The 25,980-nt window shown below is 36.6% G+C and overlaps 1 protein-coding gene across 1 annotated transcript; it reads left to right on the top strand.

Moving 5' to 3' along the window:
* Positions 1-769: 769 nt before the first annotated feature.
* On the top strand, positions 770-25,980 carry LOC149574891 (syntaxin-22-like). The gene is made up of 7 exons (XM_089814741.1): positions 770-1,129; positions 16,576-16,669; positions 23,373-23,512; positions 23,711-23,785; positions 25,149-25,306; positions 25,393-25,493; positions 25,586-25,980. Exons 1-7 carry the CDS (start codon positions 942-944, stop codon positions 25,649-25,651), a joined length of 822 nt encoding a protein of 273 aa, XP_089670867.1. The 5' UTR covers positions 770-941; the 3' UTR covers positions 25,652-25,980.

The raw sequence follows: 25,980 nt of genomic DNA, 5'->3' as shown, positions 1-25,980 counted from the left end.
ATGTTACCAACAAGACATACATACCCTACGTTCTATAAGATTTGAACTTTTGCAGTTCATAATAATGACCACATGTTTTGGGTCTACAAATAGTAATAGTAAATATGGAACTACACGAGAACAACCATCTTCGTCTAGATATGTGCTAGTGATGTAAGACTACCATGTATTTAAGACTCCACATGACAATAATAAGACTTACAAATATTTTTTAAGAGAGACACCGAACACTATGCTTCAAACAAGACGTAGAGAAGCCATCCTTAGAAGAACTTTACCATGAAGTCTGTCACAAGTCGAAGACGGCTGGAGAGACAGTTTTACTTTACCATGAGGTCTGGCCCCGTGCACATGTAAATTCACCATTCGGTCTTCACCTACCTAATCGGTGTAGACTGGAAGTTAAAGCTGCTGTTGTGTTTGTTTATGGGTCTTGTCCACGCCGTAATTAGCGTACCAGTAAACAAAGGATATGACACGCCAACTTGGTTTTGGATTTGGATGGTACAATGGCTCCGCAACAAAATGCAGGAGTATTCCTTGCTTCGTTGAGAAGACTGCCAAATTTATGAACTCAACCACAAAAATTAGAGGAAACGTCAAACAATGAGCCCCATGAGAAACCCGTTGCCTTTTCAATCATTTAGATGACCTCTCCCAATTATAGACGTCATATTAAATTATGGCTGTAAAAGTCTGTACGATAGTGATTGGATCTACTTTCTCCCCCAATTCTATTATACATTGGAATCTCCCCTATTTTTTTAACATATCAATTCTGCCTTTCTGATTGACTTCTACATCTGAATTGTATTGCAACGCAATTGCTAGCAGTGGAATGAGATGATAGGATATGGAACGGTCAGTTCTTTTCAATTGAAATAGTTTTGGGCTGCTTCGGAAAAATTGTTGTTGTATAGGGTTCATTGCATCGTGGGAATATGAGCTTTCAGGATTTAGAAGCAGGGCGGTTATTACCCATTAGGAAAGAGACCTCTAATGGGAAGCAGGATTTATCTCAGGCCGTGGCGGCAGGAGTTTTCCAGGTCAATACAGCGGTTTCAACCTTTCAGCGGCTTGCCAATACCCTGGGCACACCAAAGGATTCTCCTGAGCTAAGGGAGAAATTGTATGTTGCTTTCTGTCTCCACTTTTTGTGTTCAGGCTCTTGCTTAGACCTTGCATGGATAAATATTAAAATTTTCATCTCCGTGGAGGATATGCAACTGCTGAGCCTTATATAAATTATAACTGGACATGCTTTCCTCTGACTAGTAACATGCTTTCAAGGTTGTGCAACGGGAACTTAATTTTCTATATTTTTATAAAATTAATTTCCAATTAAATCATCTACAATCGTAAGGGAGAATTCATAAAACAAAATTAAGGCGCTACCCAGCAGTGTAAGCATGGTTAAAAATATAAGCTACTTATTGTAGGAGGCCTGAGAGGCATCATGTTGAGCTATTGGCCAGGTGGGTAGGACAAAGGCCATGCATTGGCAGAGTTAGGGCGTTTCTTCCTGAAATCAGGTGTAGTACATGGATCACCAGGATTATTTGTCATCGTGCAACTTCTGGAAATTCTCCCAAAATGCTTAGTCTAATAAATGTGGGTGAGCTTTGGAACAGTGTATGGTAGAAAGTCTCTTCGAATTGTGAGAAGTAGCTCCCTCAAATCTAACCAAACTTAAAACTAAGCCTAGACTAAATCCATACACTGAATTTACAGTTGTACGCACTATGCAAAATCTTACTAAAGAGGTTTGCATGAAATAAATAATTAAGTGTCTGTGTTTTTGACTTAGTTGCATGTGCCAGACTATTAACAGTTCAAATATGAGATATTCAGATTTTGAAGAAGATAAATTATATAATACACAAACAAACAACACAATTTCTGGCTAGCTAAATTAAAGACTAGTATTCTGTTACAAACAAGATTGAAAAAATAACAACACATAATCCTAAACAAATAAATACTTAAACTGCAATTATATCTCAATTCGAACTAACAGATATCGCTTATTCAGAGATTGACTCAATACAATCTCAATCAGTCTATTGGATGAAATTACAAGCATAAGTTTCACCCTACTTAAGCTGAATAACAATTTTTGTAACATAAGCCCAGTCAAAACATTTACTAAGAGTTTATGTGCTCAAAGAAACTATTAATATGTCAAAATAAATAACTTCTAGATATTTAAGAATAACAAAACCTAAAAAGAAAGCCTATTCAAGAGCCGTAGAAAAAACAGAAAGAAACAAAGTTTAAAGCAAAACTGTACCGAAACAGATAATTAAACAACTTGAGTAAAACAGTCTAAAATATATCCTTATCCTTTTCTTGGATAAAGCATTGAGAATAATTGTAGCCATATATTATTACTGCTAAAACTAGTATCTTGAACATGAAGGTCCATTGAAAGTTTGTGACAATATATGAATAGCCATGAATGTCCATTGGAAGTTTGAAAAGGTAACTTGAGAATTGATGAATTTAGCAACAAAAATATGGAAATCACCATGAAATCTGCAATGATGGAGGTATTTAAACTACTTCTATTTTTGAGAATCCATTGTTATTAGGAATTGAAAACATGTTGAACTGATGAGTAAACCCTAGGCAGTTTGAAGAGGCAGAATAGCAGGATGGGAATAATAATAGAGACTGAAATTCCCTGTACATCTGACTGAAGCAGCCCCTAAACAGTAGCCTTTACACATGAAAACTTTCTTGTTCAAACCGGTCACACTTATTGCATGTGGTAGACACTATGGCAGACGTAAACAGTGGCTACATCCTATCACATGCATTCCTAGTTATTGGAAAGAGATTCTGGATGTGTTTTTCGATTTTAAATATGGGAGGAAGTTGCTGATGGTTGAACTGGCAACAAAATACTCCAGAGGAGCTTGGAGATGGCTAAGCCATTAGACATTCATGCCTAAATCTTTGCTGCTTCAGACCTGGGCACACATGACTTACTCATTTATAATATTTTTTTCTTCCTATGGACATTACTAATGGGCTTGCCTCTTGAAATGTGTGCATAAACTCCAATGCTTGCTCCTCTTTTTTCTGTATTTGCACAGATCACTTGACTGCATTCAGACATTCATATCAAACATTCAGACAATCAAAGACTGCACTTTATATCCATTCCTCTGGTAGTTGACAAATAATGATAGTGTAAAAGAATCTTGTGCGTTGAACAATATGTTCAGCTTGATGCATATTACAAAACACAACTCAGACTCCATAATTGTTCCAATATTTCCCCCTTCACCAAGTGTGAATAAGTACTCCTTTGGCTTCATGCATTGGAGGGAAAGTGAAAGTTCTTGTGTCACATCATATTAACAAAGGCATAAACAAATCCTAGGAGATCGGGTGGGATCACACAATATCAAACTGCAAAAGGGTGATCTGTATTGAAATCAAATCTTAGGGCTCCAATCACTGTTTCTGTTGCTATTTTCCTCAAGGCTTTCTCTTTAAGATCTGGAACAAAATAGCATCACAACATTTATAAATAGTTTCCACAACAAAGATTATCTTTCTTCTTGTATCAGGTCCCTATGACACTTAAAAACCTTTCTGAAAAGATTTCATGGTGTTCAGAAGTGGTGTTTAGCTATCAGTCCTACAAAGTGTCCTAATAAGCTTTTAAGAATGGCTTCCCATAATTTAGATTTTGTTTTCAACAACAAAACTAATGGTTACGAGTGCCTTGATAAGCAGAGATCCTCTTCAGCCTTTTGCAACATCCATACTCCCTTATTACCTGACATGATGGCCCTCATAACTGTGATTACCACAGGTTTCAATAAAACTAGAACATTGCATTCAAAGTTTTCTAAAATTTAATAATGTCATCCTTGTTAGCAATTTTATATGGATACTTTAGTCTGGTCATTGTGGTAACATTAATGGCTATTACAATAAAAGTTAACAGACCTAGACCTTCATGACTGTGTTCAAGATAAGTATTTTTGTTGCCATGCTAAATCTGCTCAATGTTCCATTGTGCCCTGTCACCTGAAAAAGAGTCTTCAAGTTGGCTGAGAGATGCATTGAATGGTATGAAATATCCTTAGTAATAGAAATAATGCAAAGACATCTAAAAGCATGACCTAATTCAGAGCATATAGATAAATCAATTTCCATTGATTCTTTTGGAAATTTTTAATTCTAAGTTCATAAGATAAACAACAAGGAGAGAACAGTAGAAGAACTAAATATTTTATCAGAGGATATAATAGTACTTGAATGGGCGATACCGGATTTATTGTCTTCTTACAGTGGACAGGCTATGTATCTGGTTGTGAATCACAGCCCAGGCGTATATCAATGGCTAATCAAATTCTGTAGTTTTCTTCAGCTGAGACTTTCCCTTTAAATTTGCAATATCCTTCACAGTATTGCTGCTAGCCAAACTGCCAGCGACTTCTTCCAAGCGCTAATCCTCAGAGCCATGTTATAGCTGTAGCACTGGTGGCACATACTTCACCATTGGGTTGACGTACAAGCTCTCCATTGCCAAGGGTTCCATCTTGGTAAGGTTGCGCTCCAGTTGCAGAGAGAAAAAACATAAATCAAGATATTATAATAGACCATTCATCCGCACCACTGCCTTAAAAAGACTTCACATTCCAAACAGCCACAAAGCCTAGATTTTAGGCAAATTTTCTAATATACAATTTCACCACTTGACTGGAAGGATAATGTTGACTTAATCTCATTAAATCACTCAAGGATAAGGAAATAACCCAAAGGCCGGACCCATGACTGGAAAATAGGGGCAACTTATGTGAATCCGACCCCACACATTCGTCTCTTTTATTTCAAAAAATTGACTAAGTCTGGGGGACACATAACCAAAACAGACTTATTAAAGTGATTCTAATAACTTGACGTATCAGTTAAGGGTGGACATTACATGTAACAAGGTCAGTCCAGAAAGAGAGTCCTAAAATCACTTTGAGCCTACAGGCTTTCTTGCTAAACTTCTCTGAAGAAAGGTTACCCTCACTTTATGAAGTGTTTCAAAGTGGGGAACTGATAACGATAGTACATAGTACTGATGTTGGTAGTGATACTATAGAAATATAGAAATAGGGGCAACTTAAGTGAATACGACCCCACACACTTGTCTCCTTTTACTTCATAAAATTGACTAAGTGTGGGAGACACATAACTAAAACAGACTTATTAAAGTGATTCTAATAACTTGACATATCAGTTGAGGGGGGACATTACATTGTACAAGGTCAGTCCAGAAAGAGAACCCTGAAATCACTTCGAGCCTACAGGCTTTCTTTGCTAAACTTCTCTAACGAAAGGTTACCCTTCACTTTATGAAGTGTTTCAAAGTGGGGAACTGTTAATGAGAGTACATAGTACTGATGTTGGTAGTGATTCTATAGGAAAATGGAATCAAGACAAGCCATTCATTTATGAAATAAATAAACATGTTTTGGCAAATACATACACTCCTTTCAATCACAAAACCTAAGAAAGTCTGACCCCTTTCAAGATGCTTAACAACACAAAATATTTGAGAATTCTACAAGATCCCAAACAAATTGGAGTCAACTTTGAAATCCTTGAGCCCCAAGATTTTGAAGGAATCTAAGATACCCAGCACACACTCAATAAACTAAATCAAAGCTTTCAAGCCAATCACTCAAGCATCAATCTCAACTCAATGCAACAACACTCAAGAGTCATGCAACTAAACTATCACAGAACTTCATCTACTCATCATGTAATTAGGCATAATTATCAATCTGCAACATCATCATTAGATGCAATTGAAGCACTCAGTATTGATAAACTCTGACATACACACACAAACAAAATTTGCAAGAAGTACAACACAATAAATGTGCAACATCATTTGATCTATAACATCCCCCCTGAATGAGGAAACAGTAACAATTTTTAGGTAGCAGCCCCCCCCCCCACAGATGGGAATTCTCAAAACAAGTATTTGAATGAAGTAGTGATGATTATTGCAATGATTTTGTAGCATCCTTCATGACTTTATCATCACAGCTATAGATTTGAGACTACCATATCATAGTAACATGTGTAAGAATCTGCCTTAGGCCAAAATTCACCCAAGATCAAAGAACTCAAACACAAGCACAACAGTAGACCAAAAAGAGTATGATTAGAATATCAATATGTATTCGATTCAATGTTAAAGTACGCTAGGAGTGCCTGTATATAAAGGCCTTTGGAATGCTTCTAGAATGCATAGGAATAAGCAACATGATAAGTCATACAACCAGGCACATGTCCGCCTGAAGTGGATTATCTTCCATTAAGCACAGAAGTAAGTGCGATGATGAGAGGATAAGCCTACAAAGGTGTAGCACGCAAAATAATGTTGTAGACACCATGTGCTAAAATAGGAGTGGGAATAACTATGTTGTCTCCATGACAACTCAGTTAATTATGCAAACTCCAGTGTTGTAGACACCATGTGCTGAATTAGAGTTGCTTACTCCAGTGTTGTCAACATGTCAACTCATAAAAGTACGCAAACTCCTAAGTGTCTCACCTAAAAAATAATAAAATAATGCATAATAATAAAATAATGCATTAACTTAAGTAAAGTGTAAATAGTAAATACGTATTTACACCAACAACATGTTTGATCTAATATATTACAAGATCTATCATAAAGTAAAATATTTATGAACGTACCTATTGTGAATCCAACTTAGCCACTCAACACAATCTCCTTTACAAATAAGACAAGGATGTAACTTATGCCTTGAGAAATGGCCATCTTACAATACTTTTAATCTTCTTATTATTGGAAACGACCTTGAAAAATCATCCCATAAAACTCATAGTACTGCACTTAAGTTCTTACAAAAGAAGGAAATTGTTTCATTGGATTCCTGACAGTAACACCTATCAATGAAGAGATTCTATTGCAGAATCAAGATCTTTAATTAGAGAAGACGAATCATTTTTCACCAAGGCAAATAGTAATAGTTTTGTCTACAGCGCATCACCATAATGTTTCTATGTTTTGGCCCTTAGGTTGTTGGGAAGGAAAAAAAGCATCAATAGAAAGCAGCTCAATTAAAGTCATAGATGTGTGTCATACTTAATTTTCATCTTAAGATGTGGAAGGTTTATCTTCTTACCTTACCTCAAAGAAATACATCAAAACAGATTCCTTGTAGATGCAGAGAGAAATTGAAATTTCGATTGATCATCCCCTACATGGTTTCAAGCTATGCTTTTACAGGATGTCCTAGCTTCTTCTCTCTAAGGATAAGAGAAAACTTATCTTAATTTATGAACCTTGCACATTTCTAACTCTTGGTTATGTTGTTAAGAGTTGTTAGGATACCTCACTTTTGAAATAAAGGCAAAAACATTTCTTGGTTCAAATTGCATCTTGAGACAATATTGGAATTGTGCAACAGAAGTTGAATTGTGAGAAATTTGTTGGTCCCAACCACAGGTCAGTATACTGAGCAGGGGAGGCGAGGGGGCGGGGGTGAATCAGTATACTCACCGATCACAACTTTTTACTAAAGATCACAATACTCACTTATCTACGGGTTAGTGCTAGCTATAACTCAACCAATCAGGGTTAAGAAAAAATACATACCATGAAAATAGCAACACATAACACAATATTTATCTCGTGGAAACCCAGCTAGGGTAAAAACCATGGTGTGTGAGTCGATCCTCACAAGTTTGCATTCTTCTGAAGTGTGCTTGGTCAAGAGCTTATTTTTGTTAGAAGATTACAATGACATTGTAAAGTGCCACCTTGTTAGGGGATTTTGATAAGATCTATTAGAGTCTTGCCTTGTTAGGAGCAACTTGGTTAAAGGACTTGAGAACACAAGTTAATGTGTCACTTTGTTAAGTGATTTGTACAAAGAGCCTGTTAGGGTCCACCCTTGACGGGATTTGCAGCTGTAAAGATTAGTAAACAACAGAAAAATGAGATAACAATTTAGCTACTGAACTTAGCTTGATATAGATCCTTCTTCAAATCTCTTGACCAATCTGGAATTGAGCTCGACCTTCTCTCGACTCTGCAACTTTAGACTTCGATCACTTGTGTGCTCTGCTCTCTTAGCTCATGCACACGATACACCTTGTGTTGTTCAGTCTCTTTCTCTGCTTCTTAGCACAATCACTCCTAGAAGATGACCTCTCTCTGATCACTCTCCCTTTACTATACAAGATTTTGCTTTAGCTTGACTTTTTTTGCTCTCTGGCTATTCACTTAGCAATCTGACCTTTACTCTTCCAACTCTGTTTTCTTTTATACTCTTCTCTTGCTCCACTTGGAAGATTTGATTTGAGAATTCAAAATTTGAATTTCCACCCTACTACTAGCTTAGCCTCCCGTTGCGGTAGTGCATCGCTCTTGTTAGGTTATGGCGTGTTCGTACAAGAGTCACGGGTCGTGTTCCTGGTGACTTGCTATGGTTGGAAAAAATTCAAATTTGAATTCTTTCGACTATTCCTCGATCCTTTCTCCCATCACCATTAAATACAACATTAAGTGCACTCTTACCCTTTATATGAGTAGGGAGTCACAAGTTTCTTGCTTCATGCTCATCATGCTGACCTAGTTGAATCAACTCATTGTTCTCTCTGTTGTTCCTTCGGCTTTACTTCCTTCTGCTTCTGCAAACTTCACTTAGCATGCTTTGTCTAAGTGAATCACCTTTGTCATTGCCTCTGCTAGGCTACCACATCTTCGCAACTCAGATTACTCTTGTGAGTTAGAGTCACAGAGTAGCATGTCTTGTCAGTTGTGCCTCTGTACTAGTCATGATTTCTTTGTATGTGTTGCCAGCGATGACAACACATTTGATGACTACGTCTACCGGTCTATCTACCGGTTAGTCTTCAAGGCATTTAGGCCAACCATCTCCCCCTTTGGCGTTGATGGCAATGCTTAGTCATTTTAGTATTCTCTGTTTCGCGTGTGTTCTTTTCTTTACTTCTTTCATTGTCTCCCCTTGAGATAGTGCATTTTCATGCTTTGATCATTTGCAACTCTTTTACTCCTCTCAACTTCTCCCCTTTTGACAACAATGCCAAAGGCGACCATCTTTTCTTCCTTGTTGCTTTTTTTTGACTTCTCCCCCCTATGGAGTAGTCTCTTGTTCTCATCAATCCACCTTTAGTTTACTTCATTTTTTTGATCATGGATTGTTGCCTGCCTGCTTGGGCTTAGTTAGGCTAGATAGGGGTAAGACCCCTAACCTTTCTCTTAGATACTTAAAAGTATCCTTTTGAAGAGGCTTTGCAAAGATATCAACCAGTTGCTACTTAGTTTGTACATATTCCAATCTGACCTCTTTTGCTTGCACCTGTTCCCTCAGAAAATGGCATTTGATGGATATATGTTTAATCTTTGAGTGTATAACCAGATTTTTGGATATATTGATTGCACTAGTGTTATCGCAATTGATAACTACTGGTTCCTCCATTTTCTCATGAATTCCTTCAAGCAGAACTTGTGTGCAATTCATTGCCGCAGCAACATATTTTGCTCCAACGGTTGATTGCAATATGCAGTTTTGCTTCTTGCTGGTCTAGGCAACCTGTCTTCCTCCAAGAAAGAATGCATCTCCAATTGTGCTCTTCCTATCAGCTATGTTTCCCGCCCAATCAACATCTGTAAAGACACTAAGTTCAAAGTTACCTTTGCGTGGATACCAAGAGCATATTCTTCAGTACCCTTTAGATACCTGAAGACCCTCTTTACAGCTCCCATGTGTGATTCCTTTGGGTTGGCCGAGAATCTAGCCACTAACCCAATCACTTGTGCTATTTATGGTCTTTCGTGCACCACATATTGCAATTGACCAATCATGGATCAGTAAAGTATCTCATTTACTTCAGGGCTACCATCTTCCTTTGATAGCTTGCAACCGATTGCCATTGGCATGCCTACTGGTCTTGCTTCCTCCATACCAAATGTTTGCAGTATTTCTCTCACATACTTAGTCTGCCCTATGAAGATTCCTCATTTTAATTGGGACACTTGGAAGTCCATTGAAGAATTTGATTTCTTAAATCATGGACATCTTGAACTCCTTCATGGCTTTGGCCAGTTAGCTTATCATCTCCTCCAAATATGATGTCATCCATGAAGATTTTGCAATCAGAAAACTTGTTTCTGTATCTTCCTTCATGTATAGATTGCAGTTATCATTGGTTCTTGTGAACCCAATCTTTATCAAGTATGAGTGTAGCCTTTCATACCATGCTCTTGGTGCATGTTTTAGTCCATACAGGGCTTTTCTCAATCTACATACTTGGTTACTGCCATGTTTGTTTTCAAATCCCTTAGGCTGCTCAATGTAGACTTCCTCTTCCAGAACTCCATTCAAGAATGCAGACTTTATGTCCATCTGATATACCTTGAATTTCTTGTGTACTTCAAATGCTAGGAATATCCTGACTCCTTCCAGCCTGGCCATTGGTGTAAAGGTTTCTCCATAGTCTATGCCTTCTTTTTGTGCATGCTGCTTTGCAAACAAGTTTGGCTTTGCTTCTGACCACTTCTCCATCTTTGTTCATTTTTTTTTAGAACACCCATTTTGTACCAATGACGTTCTTGTCATCTGGTCAGGCGACTGACGTCCATGTATCATTGTTTACTATTTGATCAATTTCTTCCTCCATGGCCTTTCTCCAATCTTGATCTTTCAAAGCCTCTTTTGTAGCCTTAGGCTCTATGTGTGAGAGTAGACATACCATCTCGCTCGCCTTTCTCATGGTGATTACTCCAACATCCTTATCTCCAATGATCTGATTTGTTGAGTGGTGGCTTCTCAAATACTTGGCTAGCCTCACTTCTCCTTCAGGTGTATCTTCTCTTTGCTCTTCAGGTCGAGATTCCTTTGCTTGGGCTGATACAATTTCTTGTATAGGTTCTACCTCAATTGGTACTCTCTCCACTACATCACTTAGTGGAATGTACTCAAATTGCTTGTAATCCTCTAGTTCCTTTTTAGTGTCTTCCATTTTTCTTTGAGAATTGATCCACCTTTACATTTGCAGATTCAACAATTTTATTTGTTTGAAGAGTCAGACATCTATATGCTTTGCTCTTGGTAGGGGATCCCAAAAAGATGCCTTCATCACTTTTTGGCTTGAACTTCCCTTTATATTTGTCCCTCTTAATATAGAATTTGTTTATGAATACCTGGAAGTAACTGATGGATGGTGTATGACCAAACCACAATTCATAGGGAGTCTTCTTTGTCCCCTTCTTCTCTTGCACCCTGTTCAAGGTGTAAATGGTTTTGCTTACAACTTCTCTCTGGTAGATTTGTGCAACATTATTTTGGATCATCAATGTTCTAGCATAGTCTATGATAGTTCTGTTTCTTCTTTCAACGACACCATTTTGTTGAGGTGTCTTGGGAGCTGATATTTGCCTTCTAATTTTGTGCTCCTCACAATAGCTTTCAAATTCTTATGAGGTGAACTCACCTCCCCAGTCTGATCTCAATCATTTCAATGCTCTACCGGTGTATACTTTGAACATGTGGGAGGTTTCTGATTTTTCTTTCAAATAAATAGTTCACATCATTCTAGAAAAATCATCAAGAAAAAACATAAAGTACACATCACCTAGATACACTCTTTGCCCTCATAGGACCACACAAGTCAGTATGAACTAGGTTTAATACATGTTCTGAAGTAAGTGACTTGCTAGAGAAACTTGAACTTGCTAGCTTTCCTAGTTGACAATCTTTACACATCAGATTGTAGGTTTAGTAATAGGGGGTAGACCCCTTACACTGTTCTTCCTTCCTACTTTGATAATGCTCTTAAAATTTACTTGACATAGCCTCCTATGCCACAACTAACTATTATCATTTCTAGTTACCATACAAGTATTACCAGAAATATTGAGTTAAAAGAGGTTACCTCTGCTTTGTTCTTGTGTAGCTAGCAACTTGCCTGCCTTGTCAAGTATTTTGCAAGACCTTTTGTTGAATTCAAACTTATAACCTCTGTACATTAGTTGAGCCACACTCAATAGGTTATATCTTAATCCTTCCACTAGATACACATCTTCACAAGTAGTGGATTCATTTAGGGCTACAATACCCTTATCTATCACCATGCATGACAAGTTGTTGCCGAGATTCACCATTCCTCCGTTGTAGGCCTAGACTTAGTTGAACTTGCTCTTGTCACTTGACATGTGGTGTGAGCAACCGCTATCTATTATCCAGTTCTTGTGGATACTGGTACTAGTTATCAGGGCTTTGTCCACCCTTTCTTCTCTGATGGTGACAAAAGATACTTCATCCTCGTCCTCTTTCTCATTGCTGGTTGACTCTTCATCAGTCAGACAATGTAGCACCTCTTCTCTTTTGCTTTGTAGTTTGACCACTTCTTGTTGGTACCCTTCCAGTTGTTTTCTCTCCAGTCTCAAGTCTCTTTTCTGTCAGGTTTTGGACATCTAACAGTGTAGTGTCCTACCTTATTGTAGTTAAAGCATTTGAAATGAAGCTTACTCTTGTACTTCCCTTTTCCTCACCGTTCTTTTTGTGAACAAAACCTCCAACTCTTCTTGTTCGGCTTCTTTAGCATATAGACTTTCTAATTCTCTCCTATGTCTAGATGTGCTTAGTAAGTTCTCCTCTTTCTCTCACTATTACAATTGGTGTAATCGAGGCTTTGAATGCAATTTCAACCTTGGGTGGTTGATTGTTGTCGAAATTGCTATGATCAAATGTAGTGAACTTGCCTATCAAGGCATCGAGCGATACCTCCATCTTGTCTATGGTTCTCATCTCTTGAATGACTCTCTTATGGTGTACTTGGGCAGTAGAATTCTTAGCACCTTGCTCATGCACTCATTTTTTGATATTACTTCACCACATGCTTTGATAGCTAGCATGATGTCTTTTACTCGCTTGCCATAGGCCTCAATCTCTTCTCCTTCTTGCATCCTCAAGTCATCAAACTTTCCTCTTAGGCTTTCAGCTTTAGCCCTCATGACATGCTTGTCTCCACCATGGACGACCTTCAACTTCTCCCACATTTCGTATGTTGCCTCTAGTTCCTCCACATTTTTATACTCAGGGTAGGACAAGGTGCTCGCTAGAGCATCCATTATGGCCGTGTGTATATCCTTTTCCTTCAACTGGTTTGTACTAAGTTAACCAGTTGGTTCATATTTGACCTCTACATGGGTCCAGTAAGCGTCTCCAAGATTCTTCATATGCAAGCACATCTTTCTACACCTTGAGTTATAGTTCTCCCTGGAGAACTTTGGTGCATCCCTTTTGAACATCTTGATCTTTTCCATAAGTTGTTTAAACTCTCGTCTCTAGAGGACCTAGGCTCTGATACCAATTGTTGGTCCCAACCACAGGTCAAAATATTGAGAGGGGGAGGTGAGAGGGCGGAGGTGATTCAATATACTCACTAATTACAACTTTTTACTTCAAATCACACTACTCACTTATCTACAGGTTAGTACTAGCTATAACTCAACCAATTAGAGTTAAGAAAAATTACATACCATGAAAATAGCAATAAACACAGTATTTATCTCGTGGAAACCCAACTAGGGTAAAAAACCACGATGTGTGAGTCTGTCCTCACAAGTTTGTACTCTTGTGAAGTGCATCCGATCAAGAGCTTATCCCTGTTAGAAGATTACAACACTGTAAGGTGCCAACTTGTTGGGGGATTTGATGAGACCCGCTAGAGTCTTGCTCTGTTAGGAGTAGCTTGGTTAAAGGACTTAAGAACACAAGTTAATGTGTCACCCTATACAAAGAACCTGTTAGGGTCCTCCCTCAACGGTATTTGTTGTTGTAAAGATTAGTAAACAACAAAGAAATGATCTAACAATTTAGCTACTGAACTTAGCTTGATATAGATCCTTCTTTAGCTCTCTCAACCAATCTGGAATTGAGCTTTGCTTTCTCGGCTCTATAGCTTCGGACTTTGATCACTTGTGTGCTTTGCTCTCTTAGCTTATGTACACAATACACCTTGTGTTGTTCAGGCTCTTTCTCCTTTTCTCAGCACAAACACTCCTAGAAGATGACCTCTCTCTGATTACTCTCCCTTTATTATATGAGATTCTACTTTAGCTTGGCTCTTCTAGCTCTTTGGCGATTCGCTTGGCAATCTAACCTTTACTCTTCCAACTTTGTTTGCTTTTATACTCTTCTCTTGCTCCACTTGGAAGACTTGATTCGAGAATTCAAAGTTTGAATTCCCACCCTACTACGAGCTCAGCCTCTTGTTGTAGAAATGCATCGCTCTTGTCAGGTTCTGGCGTGTTTGTACAAGAGTCACAAGTGCCATGTGTTCTTGGTGACTTGCCATAGTTAGAAAGAATTCAAATTTGAATTCTTTTGAATATTCCTCGATCCTTTCTCCCATCACCATTAAATGTGACATTGAGTGCACTATTACCCTTTACGTGACTAGGCAATCACGGGTTTCTTGCTTCATGCTCATCATCCTGACCTAGCTGAATGAAATCACTATTCACACTGCTATTCCTTGCGCTTTGCTTCCTTTTGCTTATGCAACTTCACTTAGCACACTTTCTCTAAGTGGATCACGTTTGTCATCGCCTCTATTGGGCTACCACATTTTCTATACTCAAATTACTCTTATGAGTTAGAGTCACACATTAACGTGCCTTGCCGGTTGTGCCTCTCTACCGGTCATGATTCCTTCGTATGTGTTGCCAGCAATGACAACACCTTTGATGACTAAGTCTACCAGTCAGTCTTCAAAACATTTAGGCTAAAAAACAATCATCTTGAACGCTCTCTCCATGACCATTGCTGGAGGACAAGCAATTATTGGTGGGGTGGACTGTCATGCCCTTGGTAGAGATTGGAACCTTAATAAATAAACCTAGGGTATGCAATGAAATATAATAGCAACTCATTATAATAGGTCGACAATATCGACAACAATTAAATGCAAGCGACTTATTTAGAGGGGGCAACTAGAATTAGAAGAAATTAAATAGCAATATATTTTTAAATGGGGCAAGGCTGAGATTTATTTAGAGGAGGCCATCTGAGACTAATATTTAGGCAGAACTTATTAAATAGCATGAACATGAATTGAAAAGAAGTGTTCAATTATGGAGCAGTGCAACTTTTTGCAAAGCAATAGGTAGGAGGAGGTGTGACCCCCCACTTTGGAAGGTGTAAAGCGGGAGCAAAACTCATTTCTAGAAATATAATTCAGGACACCTATTTAAGGTAGAAATTGAATAAGCAGATCAGGGATTCAGGTTATATGAGGATCAATCAAGGGGGATTGTTCACTAATCAGAAGAGTCTCAAATTTAACCGACAATATCAATATACATATATAATTTTAGCAAGTTTCTTAAAAAATCATTAAATAATATTACTCAATATAGCAGTTTCCTTAAGCAATCAATTTAGAATTTATGGAAGTGTCTTGCAAATAGGAAGGATGGTCCATTTTCCAAGTCCACAGGAGGTAAGAGGATGACCCCACTCTCATACTCTTATCAAGTTGGCCAAAAGTTGGAGGGATGACCAACCTTCTACGCAAGGAGGATGGAATCTTCAAGGTGGACTGGGAGTTGTAAAGATGGCCTCCCTTACATGCCTTCGAACATATGGAGGACAACCCACATTAATTTTTCTATTTCAAGTATTTCTAAGAATTTCATGATATGATTGGGATGAGGAATATGCCACGATCTGAATGTTGATGATTCTCTATTGATTTGAATACTAATGATGCTTATATTTGTTAGTGCTTTATTGATTAATATTATTTGCTTGCCTAAAACCAGGAATATTCCAAGAAGGGACATTAGAGAATTATTGGTAAATAAAATAGACCACAACATGACAATCTGGCAACTTAGCAGGAGAAATCTGTAATTGACATTAACACACAAAGACTTATTAACAACAAAATGGACAAGAAGCAGTAAGAAAACCGAGATCATACGAGTGTCAAAAAAATGGATAATATCTTTGTATATCCCCTATTTTCTAGTAGATCACAGCCAAAACCAAGCTAAGAAACAAAATACATGAGCCAAGTCCCCTGCTCACCAAACTGTATTGAAGGTTGCAGAGCCTAAAATTGCAGGGCACAAGGCACGTGTTAACCAAGGAAGATGAAGAAACCTAAGAGAAAATACCTTAAAGCAAACTTGGAGACTGAGAATTATTGACACAACTTCATCAAAGTTATATTTATCACCAAAGAAAACAGCAGGGAAAAGTATCAAATCTTTCTTTCAACAACTTGAATCCTTCTTTATATAATATGTGTAGAACTGTTAAATTTTTTACCTCTCTGGTTATATCAGATATCAAGTAATTCAAATTCAAATGCAATGTAATTAACTTTTCACATATTTCATTTTGTGCTTTCTGTTTTTGGCCCCTTATAAGCTCAAAGGTGCTAATATTTTCACTGTGGATTTGCAATTAATTATGCCGCACAATATTTTTACAAAATATTTGCTCTGATTTCCACTCACCGTTTATGGTGCCTTACTATGATGGGCAGGCATAAGACTAGGCAACATATTGGGCAGTTGGTGAAAGATACATCTGCAAAACTTAAAGAAGCGAGCGAAGCAGATATGCATGCAGAATTTGGTGTAAGTTCTGTTTTTCATATGCAAAGGTTCTGCCTCTGTCCAATGATAAAGTGTGACATTACATGCAGTGGTTCCAGTTTTGTTGGTTTAACTCTTTTGCATTAATTATGACGAGACTCGTTATATTGCACAGTTATAAATTTGTCCATAGATTATGCCATTGCATACATTATTATATGCAAAACTATCAGAAATTTCATTTGTAATATTTATGTTAAAAAGTAGTTTGGGGATATTATATCTGTTCTTCATTGATGTGGTTTAATGTCTTATTTGTATCTATGCTTGTCCTTCCAAGCTGCAATTACAATACCTTTTCTACACTGCAAGTTAGTGTGACCATTCTGCATGATAATATTGTGAAGTGATGTCTCTTGTTTAATATGTCAGAAAAGTTATCATATAAAAAGAGCATAAATGCCATTATTACAAGGAACCTTTGTTTAAGATACAATCTACAACCAAGATCTAGGTCACAGGCCAACGGTCAACAAGAGTGGGTGGTAGGAATGCTACATATCTTCATCAAAATCATTATCTGATTTAACCTCAGCGCGTTGACCATTGTTTCTGACTTGCTGGATCCTGGCCTCTATGAAAGATCCTCTCCAGACATCTCTACTCATTGACAATAATTTTTAAGACTTTCCCCAACATTTTCAGTATTGCTCATATTTGTGTTAATAATGGTTAAGCGTTCTGAATTGTCTTCAAGTAACCTTCTCCTACATTCTTCTTTGCACTGAAACTGGAAAAGGTGATTATGATTGTTAACCAATAGATCATTAGTTCAAATGCTAAGGTTTTAGGAAGCAGTTCTATCTTATCTAAGGTCCTGAAAGAAGTTAGAACTAATGGAGTTATTTTCTTAGAGAAGAGAGAAGAAACTGGAAGTGACCTCCATCGGCAGGTCTCTAATCTGCACTAGAAAACAGCTGCTAGACAGAGCTGCACTAGTCTTTCTAGCTTGGTCATGTCCAACATTAAGCTTTCCACTGAGAGATTGCTCTTGAAAATTAGGATTATCAGATTATGTTTTCATTTGGAGCAGGGCCTTGAAATAGAAACAAACTCATTATCAGCCAGCATCTAGCTAGAAGTATGTTGATTCACTTTATCACTAGTTGCATTTGATTATTTCTAATTTCCTAGTACCGCCAATATGAACAATCTATCTATTAGAAAAAGAGAGGTTGGCATAGACTGTGGAAGCACCAGTAGCTTACAGCTAACATAAAAAGCCTCAGAGATAGAAAGGAAAAAGAGGAGAGGAATAAGGTGAGCTGCACCAGTGTAAGGAGAAAAATGGCTGGGGCTTTAGTCAAGAATTTGCACAGAAAACTGAAGTGGAAGTATCTGAAGGCATCCAAGACATTCCAAAAGAGAGCACATCGCATGTAAAGCCAAGAGAGAAACACTATAGTGACATGATACTGTGAACTCCTGGAAAAAGGGAAAAGAGAATGGAACAATAACCACACGAGTGGAAACTCTAGTTGCAAGCTTAAAATAGTCTCAAAAGGGATTTACTTAAACAAGTCTAGAGGATAACGTTTGATTAGAAAAGGTAACTAGCATTCATGTAATGAAAAAGAGGGGAAAAGTAAACTAGATGGCAATGTAAAATTGAATGAGGTAAAATGATGGAAACATCCAAAAAGATAAGGAGGCATGTGTTGATGTGAGTTTTGTTCCACTAGAACATGCAAAATTGAATACTTAGTAGTTTGAGACGAGACACTAAATCTCCAACTCTCTCTTGAATAAGGATGCACATATGCTAAACAATGTAGATGATTTGTATAATCAAATGAGACAACGTTAAGGTTCCTTTTTACCGTGCACTTTCACTCATTTGTAATGACATGATATGCTGATTATCACAAAGGGACTTGCATTGTTCGTTCTATGGTACCAACTTTATTCTAGCTCCTTTAATCACTTTAAACCCAACAACAACAAAGAGATAAAGAGTTTAGAAATTCTAAGAATGTGATATAATGTTGATGATGGGGTGAGCCTCTAACCAATCCTTGCTTCGTTGTGTCATCCAGGCACAGGAAGATGCTATCTTCTATGGATGTGAGAATGGTTTTCACATTTTCTACACTCATTCAAATACCCTACGAAGGTGCAATCTAAATGATCTTCTCCAATAGAAGTTAAACGCTTGCAATTTAGGCTCAAACTAACCTTGCACTGTTACTTACAATCAACAATTACCTAAAGGTATGGACACTAGCTTCACCAGTAATCACCATTCAACAATATCTTCCATTCATCTACTTCTACTTCTACTTGAAATAAAATATTAATCTAATGAGGAATGTAGAAACCATGCAATGTTCCAAAGCAACACAAGTAGTCCACCATGAAGTCCAACAATGAATTGACAATTACTTTGATAGTACTATGGAAACAATTTCAACAAATCTCCTCTCCTTAGCTAATCTAACCTAATTTTAATCTCCTCTCTAATGAGTTAGAAATGAGAAGGCCTTGGCCTTTTATAGTTGTTCAGTTCAATGAGTGGCCAAGATCGATTTGACATCAAGGGCCAAGATTAATCTAATGCAACCCTAATTAAGGTTTCATAACCTCCACTACTAATTATTAAATGCGCACCCATTTACAATTAAGCACCACCATGTGGGCCAATTAGAAAATTACATTGCCTTCATGGGCCAGTAAGAAAATAGATTAGGTAGAAGCATTATATAAGGTGCACCAATCAATGAAATAATTACAATATTTTGTGGGCCAATGAGAAGAGAGGTTAGGTAGAAGCTTGTAGAAGAAGCCACCATTTAATGGATTAATAAGATAATACCACTTGTATATACATTAAGTCACCCTTGAGAATATTCTTCCCTTTTTACCTTTTCTTCTTCAGCATAGTCAATGAATTTAGACATGATATGATGAAGTTACTCCATTGGGATACTTGGTGCATTCTGATTGATTAAAGGTGAATAGGTGCCACCTCAGCATGTTCATCTCATAACCTTGATTAATATCCTTTGCCCTCTTTATAAAGTTCGTCTACTCTTGGAAATCTTCTCATTGCCTTGGCTTGTTCTTGCACCTTGTTGTATAGACCTTGATTCTGTACTTGTAGAAATGATGTAAGTGTGGCACATAGTTGGGACATCCTGGATTTCTGAATGAAATTCAAGTTTGATAATCTTCTTGATTTTCCTATAGCCTTAATCATGATGTTGCATTTGCCCTTCAAAATCCACTTTGATAGCTTGCACTCGAACTTGGACTTGGATTTGTATTTGCATCTTGGCTCGATCTTCAATTTGAGCCTTTCCTTGCAATGCTCATCTTCATTTTAATCTTGCAAAACAACATTATATTGTCAAATATTTTCATTTCACATCTCAAATTTCATGGATTAATGCTTAAGGAATCAAATCTTTCAAGAAAGGTATTCAATGTGCACAAATTTGAAATGCACAATGTTAACCAAAAAGATTTAATTTCACCTAAATGATGAAAGACTTCAAACTTAAATAATTCAGTCATAACCAGTCTACATTCAAAAAAATTCAATTCAGATTTTTCTTTGTTAATTTCCAAGTGTTACGCCTTGGATTCACCTAGAGCCCTTCGTTGCTACAAGTCCGATTTCAAATGCTTGCAATATCTCGCATAAATTCAATTTGCTAGTTTGAAGTCCATTCCTTTGATTGAGTTTGACTTGTAATTAGCATGGCGGAAATTGTCCATCTCTTGGACTCCTACAATGGCAGCCTCCCACAATTACGGTTGTGCAAGTTTGACTTCATACAATTTCGGCCTTCGCCACAATTTCGGCCTTGGACCAGTATTTGGGCAATTTTGACTTGTATTTTCTTTTTCTTCCATTTGTACTTGGTTTTTTCTTCTTTTGTTTTCTGATTGGGTCCGAGTCTGAAATGAAGCAATTTTATTTGCTTTTATATGGCCAATTAAACCCCAAAAGGCATGACCATCAATCTAGCCTGACTTGGTTAGAGATGAAAAAGATAAATTTTAATCAATTTATCAATTAAGATTGCCTTCTTTTATTGATAAAATCATAGCTCCATCATATAAAAGTCGCACCTCATCATTACTTTACCTGCAAGGCAAACCACCACTTGTAAGTTATTGTGGAATTTTAAATGATAATTTCAACAATGCAAATTAGTAAGACTTAGAAAATTATCACAAACTTTATTATTTTAAAATTCATCTCTTAAATCAATTTTGCAATTCAATTTTTTTACCAAAAACATTCCTATCCATAGTATTTAAATCCCATCTTCCCTTTTTAATTTCCAATAACAAAATTTAATTAGGTAATGCAAAATGAAATCTCATCTCTCATCTTCAATTTGATTTGTAACCAACAATAATCAGCATCATTTTAAAAAAAATGTTATTTTCCTTGTTTAAAATTGATGCTAATCATTTAAATTTGATGACTTCTTGAATAAATCAATTTGAATTGGCTCCCCTTTGGTTGAAATTGATTGATATTTTTGTTAAATCAAGGGCCTTGGAATAATTCACTCTATGCATTGTCCTTTACAATTTTAAGTTGATCGGAGAATATTTAATACATTGCCATTTATGATTTATTTTTCTATTAATTTCAATGGCCTATTTGTTAAAATCGATGCCACTTGGATAGATTTGATGTCACAATGGATGAATTAATTAATGCATATTTAAAATCAATCCATATATTGCAAAATTGAGGTAAATTTAATCTCATCTCAATTTAAAAACCATTTTCATTGTACAAAATCGAGGTAAATCTAATCTCATCTCAAATTAAAATTGATCTTCATTTTTGTAAAATCAATGCAAATTGGATCTTATCTTAATTTGAAATTGATTTCCATTCCAATTAATGCCATTAAAATTGATTTCCCTTGCTTAATATTATTAAATATATAATACAAATCTTAATTAAATATTTAATTGAAAGCTCAATGCAAGGTTTAATTAAATTAAATGATTATCTTCTAATGGCGAATTCGAATTCAATCTCTATGCTCAAGCCAATCGCTTTGGTTAATTCATTTCATTACTACATGGGGAGGTGGAATCCACTCCTTGATGTGTCAATTGCTAGATGAGAAAGTGGAATCCACTTCTTCATGCGTCAATGCCACTTGAAGAGGTGGAATCCACTCCTTCATGTGGCGACCTTGGCTCTTGAGAAGATAGAATCCACTTCTTCAAGTTTGGGGGGGTTGGGTAGGAGGGGAATAGCGTTTTAATTTTAACAATAATTTTTTATTTCTATTTAATTTTAATTTCTAATTTTTACACTTTGCCAAATTTTACCATTTTTTATCAATTTTCAGTGTTCACACTTCACTAGATTTTGCCAATTTTGCTCAATTTTCACACTTTACCAAATTTTGCCAATTTTCCATTTTTTGGACAACTTGATTTTTGAGAAGGCTTGCAAAATTCTGAATTGTTGCCAAATTTATTCTACCGCCTCATCCTATCAAAGCAAAAGTGGGGGTCCCCATTTGCAATTGGGCGATGGTGTGAAAACTTCACAACAATATAAAGGCAAGTGAGTTAGGGATAAGAAAATTTGGAAATAGAAAAAAACCAAGAACCTAGAGTCTGAGAGTCTCCCAGCATTAAACTTGTATTAGAAAGTATGCTAGAGTTAATCTTGGACAACATTTCTATCTTTGCGAACGATTTTAGAAAAATCATTAGAATTTTCCACCATGTCGATGCTAGGGATCATTTAAATTTTTACAGGCTGAACAATATTTTAAGTACCTAGGTATTCTGTTGTTGGGTAACCATAATATGACAACCTCTATATCTTCACGGTAGACTTCTACAGTTTAAAGTCTGATTCCACTCAAATTCTCCCACATTCTATGTGATGTGGCTCTTGGATATATTAATTATCACATACAAGGATTTTACAATCATCACAAACACATTAGGGAATCAGAACTCTTGATGTAGAGAATAGATGCATTTCCAATTTGGTGTTGTAGAAGGGATTGCCTTTGATGGCCTTGCTACATTATAAGAAATAAGGGTCTCTGCTGAAGATTCTATCTCAATCAGATTCAGTGGCAAAGATAATGAAATATCTATTAGACATGGACAAAGTCCATATTCCCTCTTGGCTTTCTAATTCCTTCAAACCCAAGAATGCAAATCTTCCAGAGGGAGATGAGCTCCAAGGGTTCTGCAAATTGACCATGCAAAGTAGATACAGTTTTTATGAATTCCAAAATATCAAAATTGATGATTAGTGATTCTTCAAAATCTGGCTTGCAAGGTTTTAGATCCTCTTGTAGTTTGATCCAGCTTCTTCTTGCCTCCTTCTGCCTTGATTACATCATTTTTTTAAAGTGTGAGTGAACCAGATCCAGCCAACATGTCCTTGAAGGATTGATGGGGTGGGGTGGCAGGAGAGGGGAAGATTCCCCTGATCAGGGATTGTGGGGAAAAACCAATGAATGAAGACCTCCCAAGACATGCATGGAAAAGTGCAATCCTAACAGCATCAGTGTAACCAGAAAATGCTAACAAAATTCATTCCACTTGAAGTCAAATGCTTTTATTAAGTGATGTTGTCTTCACATTCAGAGAATTGAATGTTAAATTTTGATTAATTCAGTCCAGTATTCATCAGTCAGTCATTCAAACTGACTTTTTAAATTGTTTTGTCTAACAACAGGCTAGCAAGAAGATAAAAGATGCAAAGCTTGCAAAAGATTTTCAGGCCGTCTTAAAGGAATTTCAGAAGGCACAAAGACTAGCAGCTGAACGTGAGACAGCTTATAAGCCTTTTGTTCTGCAAGCAGTCCCACCATCGAGGTGATTATAAACATCATTCTAAGTGTTATTTGATTTCATTAGTATTTGTTTATTGGTTCTTTATGCTTGCAGTGGGATGGGATACATTTCAAGAAAACTTTGAGATTGCAGGGCTTATTTTTCCTATGCGGAAGTTTTTGACATACATCTCTGCTTACGACATTTTTTGAAAATTTATTCTCCTAATGTTTTTTGCAGCTATGGTACAAGTGAGTTGAACTTAAGCCAAGACAAATCTAGGGAGGATCAAACTATCCTTATAGAGTCAAGGAGGTATTTTCCCCTGGGGCTTCTATAAATATACTACGAAGCTATTTATTTACCTTGATTGTAGCACTTGTAGTTTATTCTTCTTATGGCCTTATGTATGTTTAAGAAAGAGAGTATTAACTTAGATCAGTCAAATGAAATCCAGAGAGCGTAAATTCTGTCTCATTTACTTTGCAGTCAACTATATTTGTGAAAGACAGTTTTAAGAATGAGACCTTATGACAGTTTCCATTGTTATGCCTTTTATTTATGTAAGAATTGTGCGAGAATTAAATATTGTGGTATTTTTTATCATCATTATGAATCCGTGATAAAAACATATATGCCTACTGGGAAAAGTTTTGGTTTCAACAGTTGCATCCTTTTCAAAGTGGGTGTATTGTATTGATTCTTCAAGAGGAATATTAATATTAAGCTCTGTGATTTAGACATCTGTTGTGGGAGGACTATTTATAGGCCTTATAGGAACACTTGGTTAGGATGTCAAGGTCATTGTATTTGAGGGTTGCAATTTCCAACTACCCTTCGCGAAGGAAGTAGCAATTAGTAAGCCTGCCTAATCATAACAGGAGTGAAGTCTTATGTTTAAATTTTCAAGCCTTTCCTGGAGGCCTACTATTGACAAAATGAAGATTACCCCCTCAGCTTAAAAGCTTGAGCATTCTGTATACAATTAGCTTCGTCCAAGCAATTAACTTTAATTTCTAGGAATGAATATCTATTTGTGTTTATTAATTCATTTTTCCCTAGGAGAGCCATGGGGCATCATGCATCTAACAAAAGATATCCATATAAGGAACTCTAATTTTCTTGCCTATTGTAACATTTGCATCTTGACCATGGATCATATGGTGTGATACGTTGATGAATAGAAATTCTTTGATTGAGGCAAAGATGTTGACCTCTCTTTTGTTGGAAATTTTGAACTGAGAACCCTATTATATGCACGTGGGTTTCTAAGCACTAACTCCAAAAATTCTTACTACTTGATTTTAGTTAGTATCTCAGGGTTGCTTAAAGTAGCTAAAAGAGGGAAAAGAGAACCAAAGGAAGTAGAGATGACATGAAGCATGACTGAAGGATGACTATAGGACCTAGAAATGACAAGATTGCTCTAGTTAAGTCCATCCCAATCTCAATTGGGAGGTTAATGCGCCACCTATTCCATCGAGGATGAAATGTTGATTTATTTTTTATGTACAAGTCACATTTAATGTGCTAGTGTGCATACCTTAGTTTATTAGCTAGAATGTTGTGTGCGCCACATTTTGACCACATTGTTGTTTTGTGGTCCATGTTATTATGCATGCATTTCGTGACAAAGTTTTCAGCTTTTCCTGATCCATGTGATCTTCAAATGTTTTAGACAGGAAGTTCTTCAGCTAGAAAATGATGTTATTTTTAATGAGGCCATTATTGAAGAACGAGAGCAAGGGATAAAAGAGATTCAGCAGCATATTGGAGAAGTAAATGAAATTTTTAAAGATCTTGCAGTTCTAGTTCATGAGCAAGGAATCATGATGGGTAAAGAGTGCATATTTATGTATATAATTGGTATTGTTTTAGTATGAGTTAATTTCCTTAACATGATTATTGATATTTCAAACCAGATGATATTGACTCCAACATAAACAGTGCCTATTCTGCAACTGGTCAAGCAAAAATTCAATTGTCCCATGCATCTAGAGCTCAGAAATCAAATTCTTCTCTGGTGAGTGTTTTGTTTACACCTCATTATTATTTTTTAACCCAAGACAATATACTACAACAATATGTTGACATTCAGTTTGTTGCACCATGCAGACTTGTTTGTTGCTGGTGATTTTCACTATTGTAGCATTCATTGTTGTCATAGTCCTTGCTGCATAAATGAAGCTTATGTTCCTTTGAGCAATTTGGATTTGATTCCTATTGTTTCAATGCTTTATTAACTCCATCAGTGTAGATTGATTTGTGTCAATCTTGGATTTCTCTTGTGATTTCGTGGATGCAACATTTTGACATAAATGGAAGTTTGGCTTCCTTTGTTTTGTATCCCAAGAAATGCATTTCTTTAGTACTTAACAACCGACTATTGCCACAAGTTGCATTTGGATTAGTAACATTCCAATTCATGTGGTGCTTTGATGGAGATGAAAAAGCTAATTGTTTGTATTATAGTCGGTGAATTGAGAATGGAATATATTTATCATTCTTAA

The sequence above is a fragment of the Cupressus sempervirens genome, chromosome 2 (genome assembly GCF_028749045.1).
Source record: "Cupressus sempervirens isolate cs-2001-9-10 chromosome 2, ASM2874904v1, whole genome shotgun sequence".
Classification (NCBI taxonomy): Eukaryota; Viridiplantae; Streptophyta; class Pinopsida; order Cupressales; family Cupressaceae; genus Cupressus; species Cupressus sempervirens.
Note: the sequence above shows the minus strand (reverse complement) of the source record. Positions and strands in the feature narration are given on the sequence as shown.

Bases quoted from the DNA above. Each gene is read 5' to 3' on its own strand.
- LOC149574891 (XM_089814741.1), top strand. From the start codon at position 942: ATGAGCTTTCAGGATTTAGAAGCAGGGCGGTTATTACCCATTAGGAAA. The intron at 16,670-23,372 runs GTAAGTTCTGTT...GTCTAACAACAG, and splicing joins ATATGCATGCAGAATTTGGT to GCTAGCAAGAAGATAAAAGA. The intron at 25,307-25,392 runs GTAAAGAGTGCA...ATTTCAAACCAG, and splicing joins TGAGCAAGGAATCATGATGG to ATGATATTGACTCCAACATA.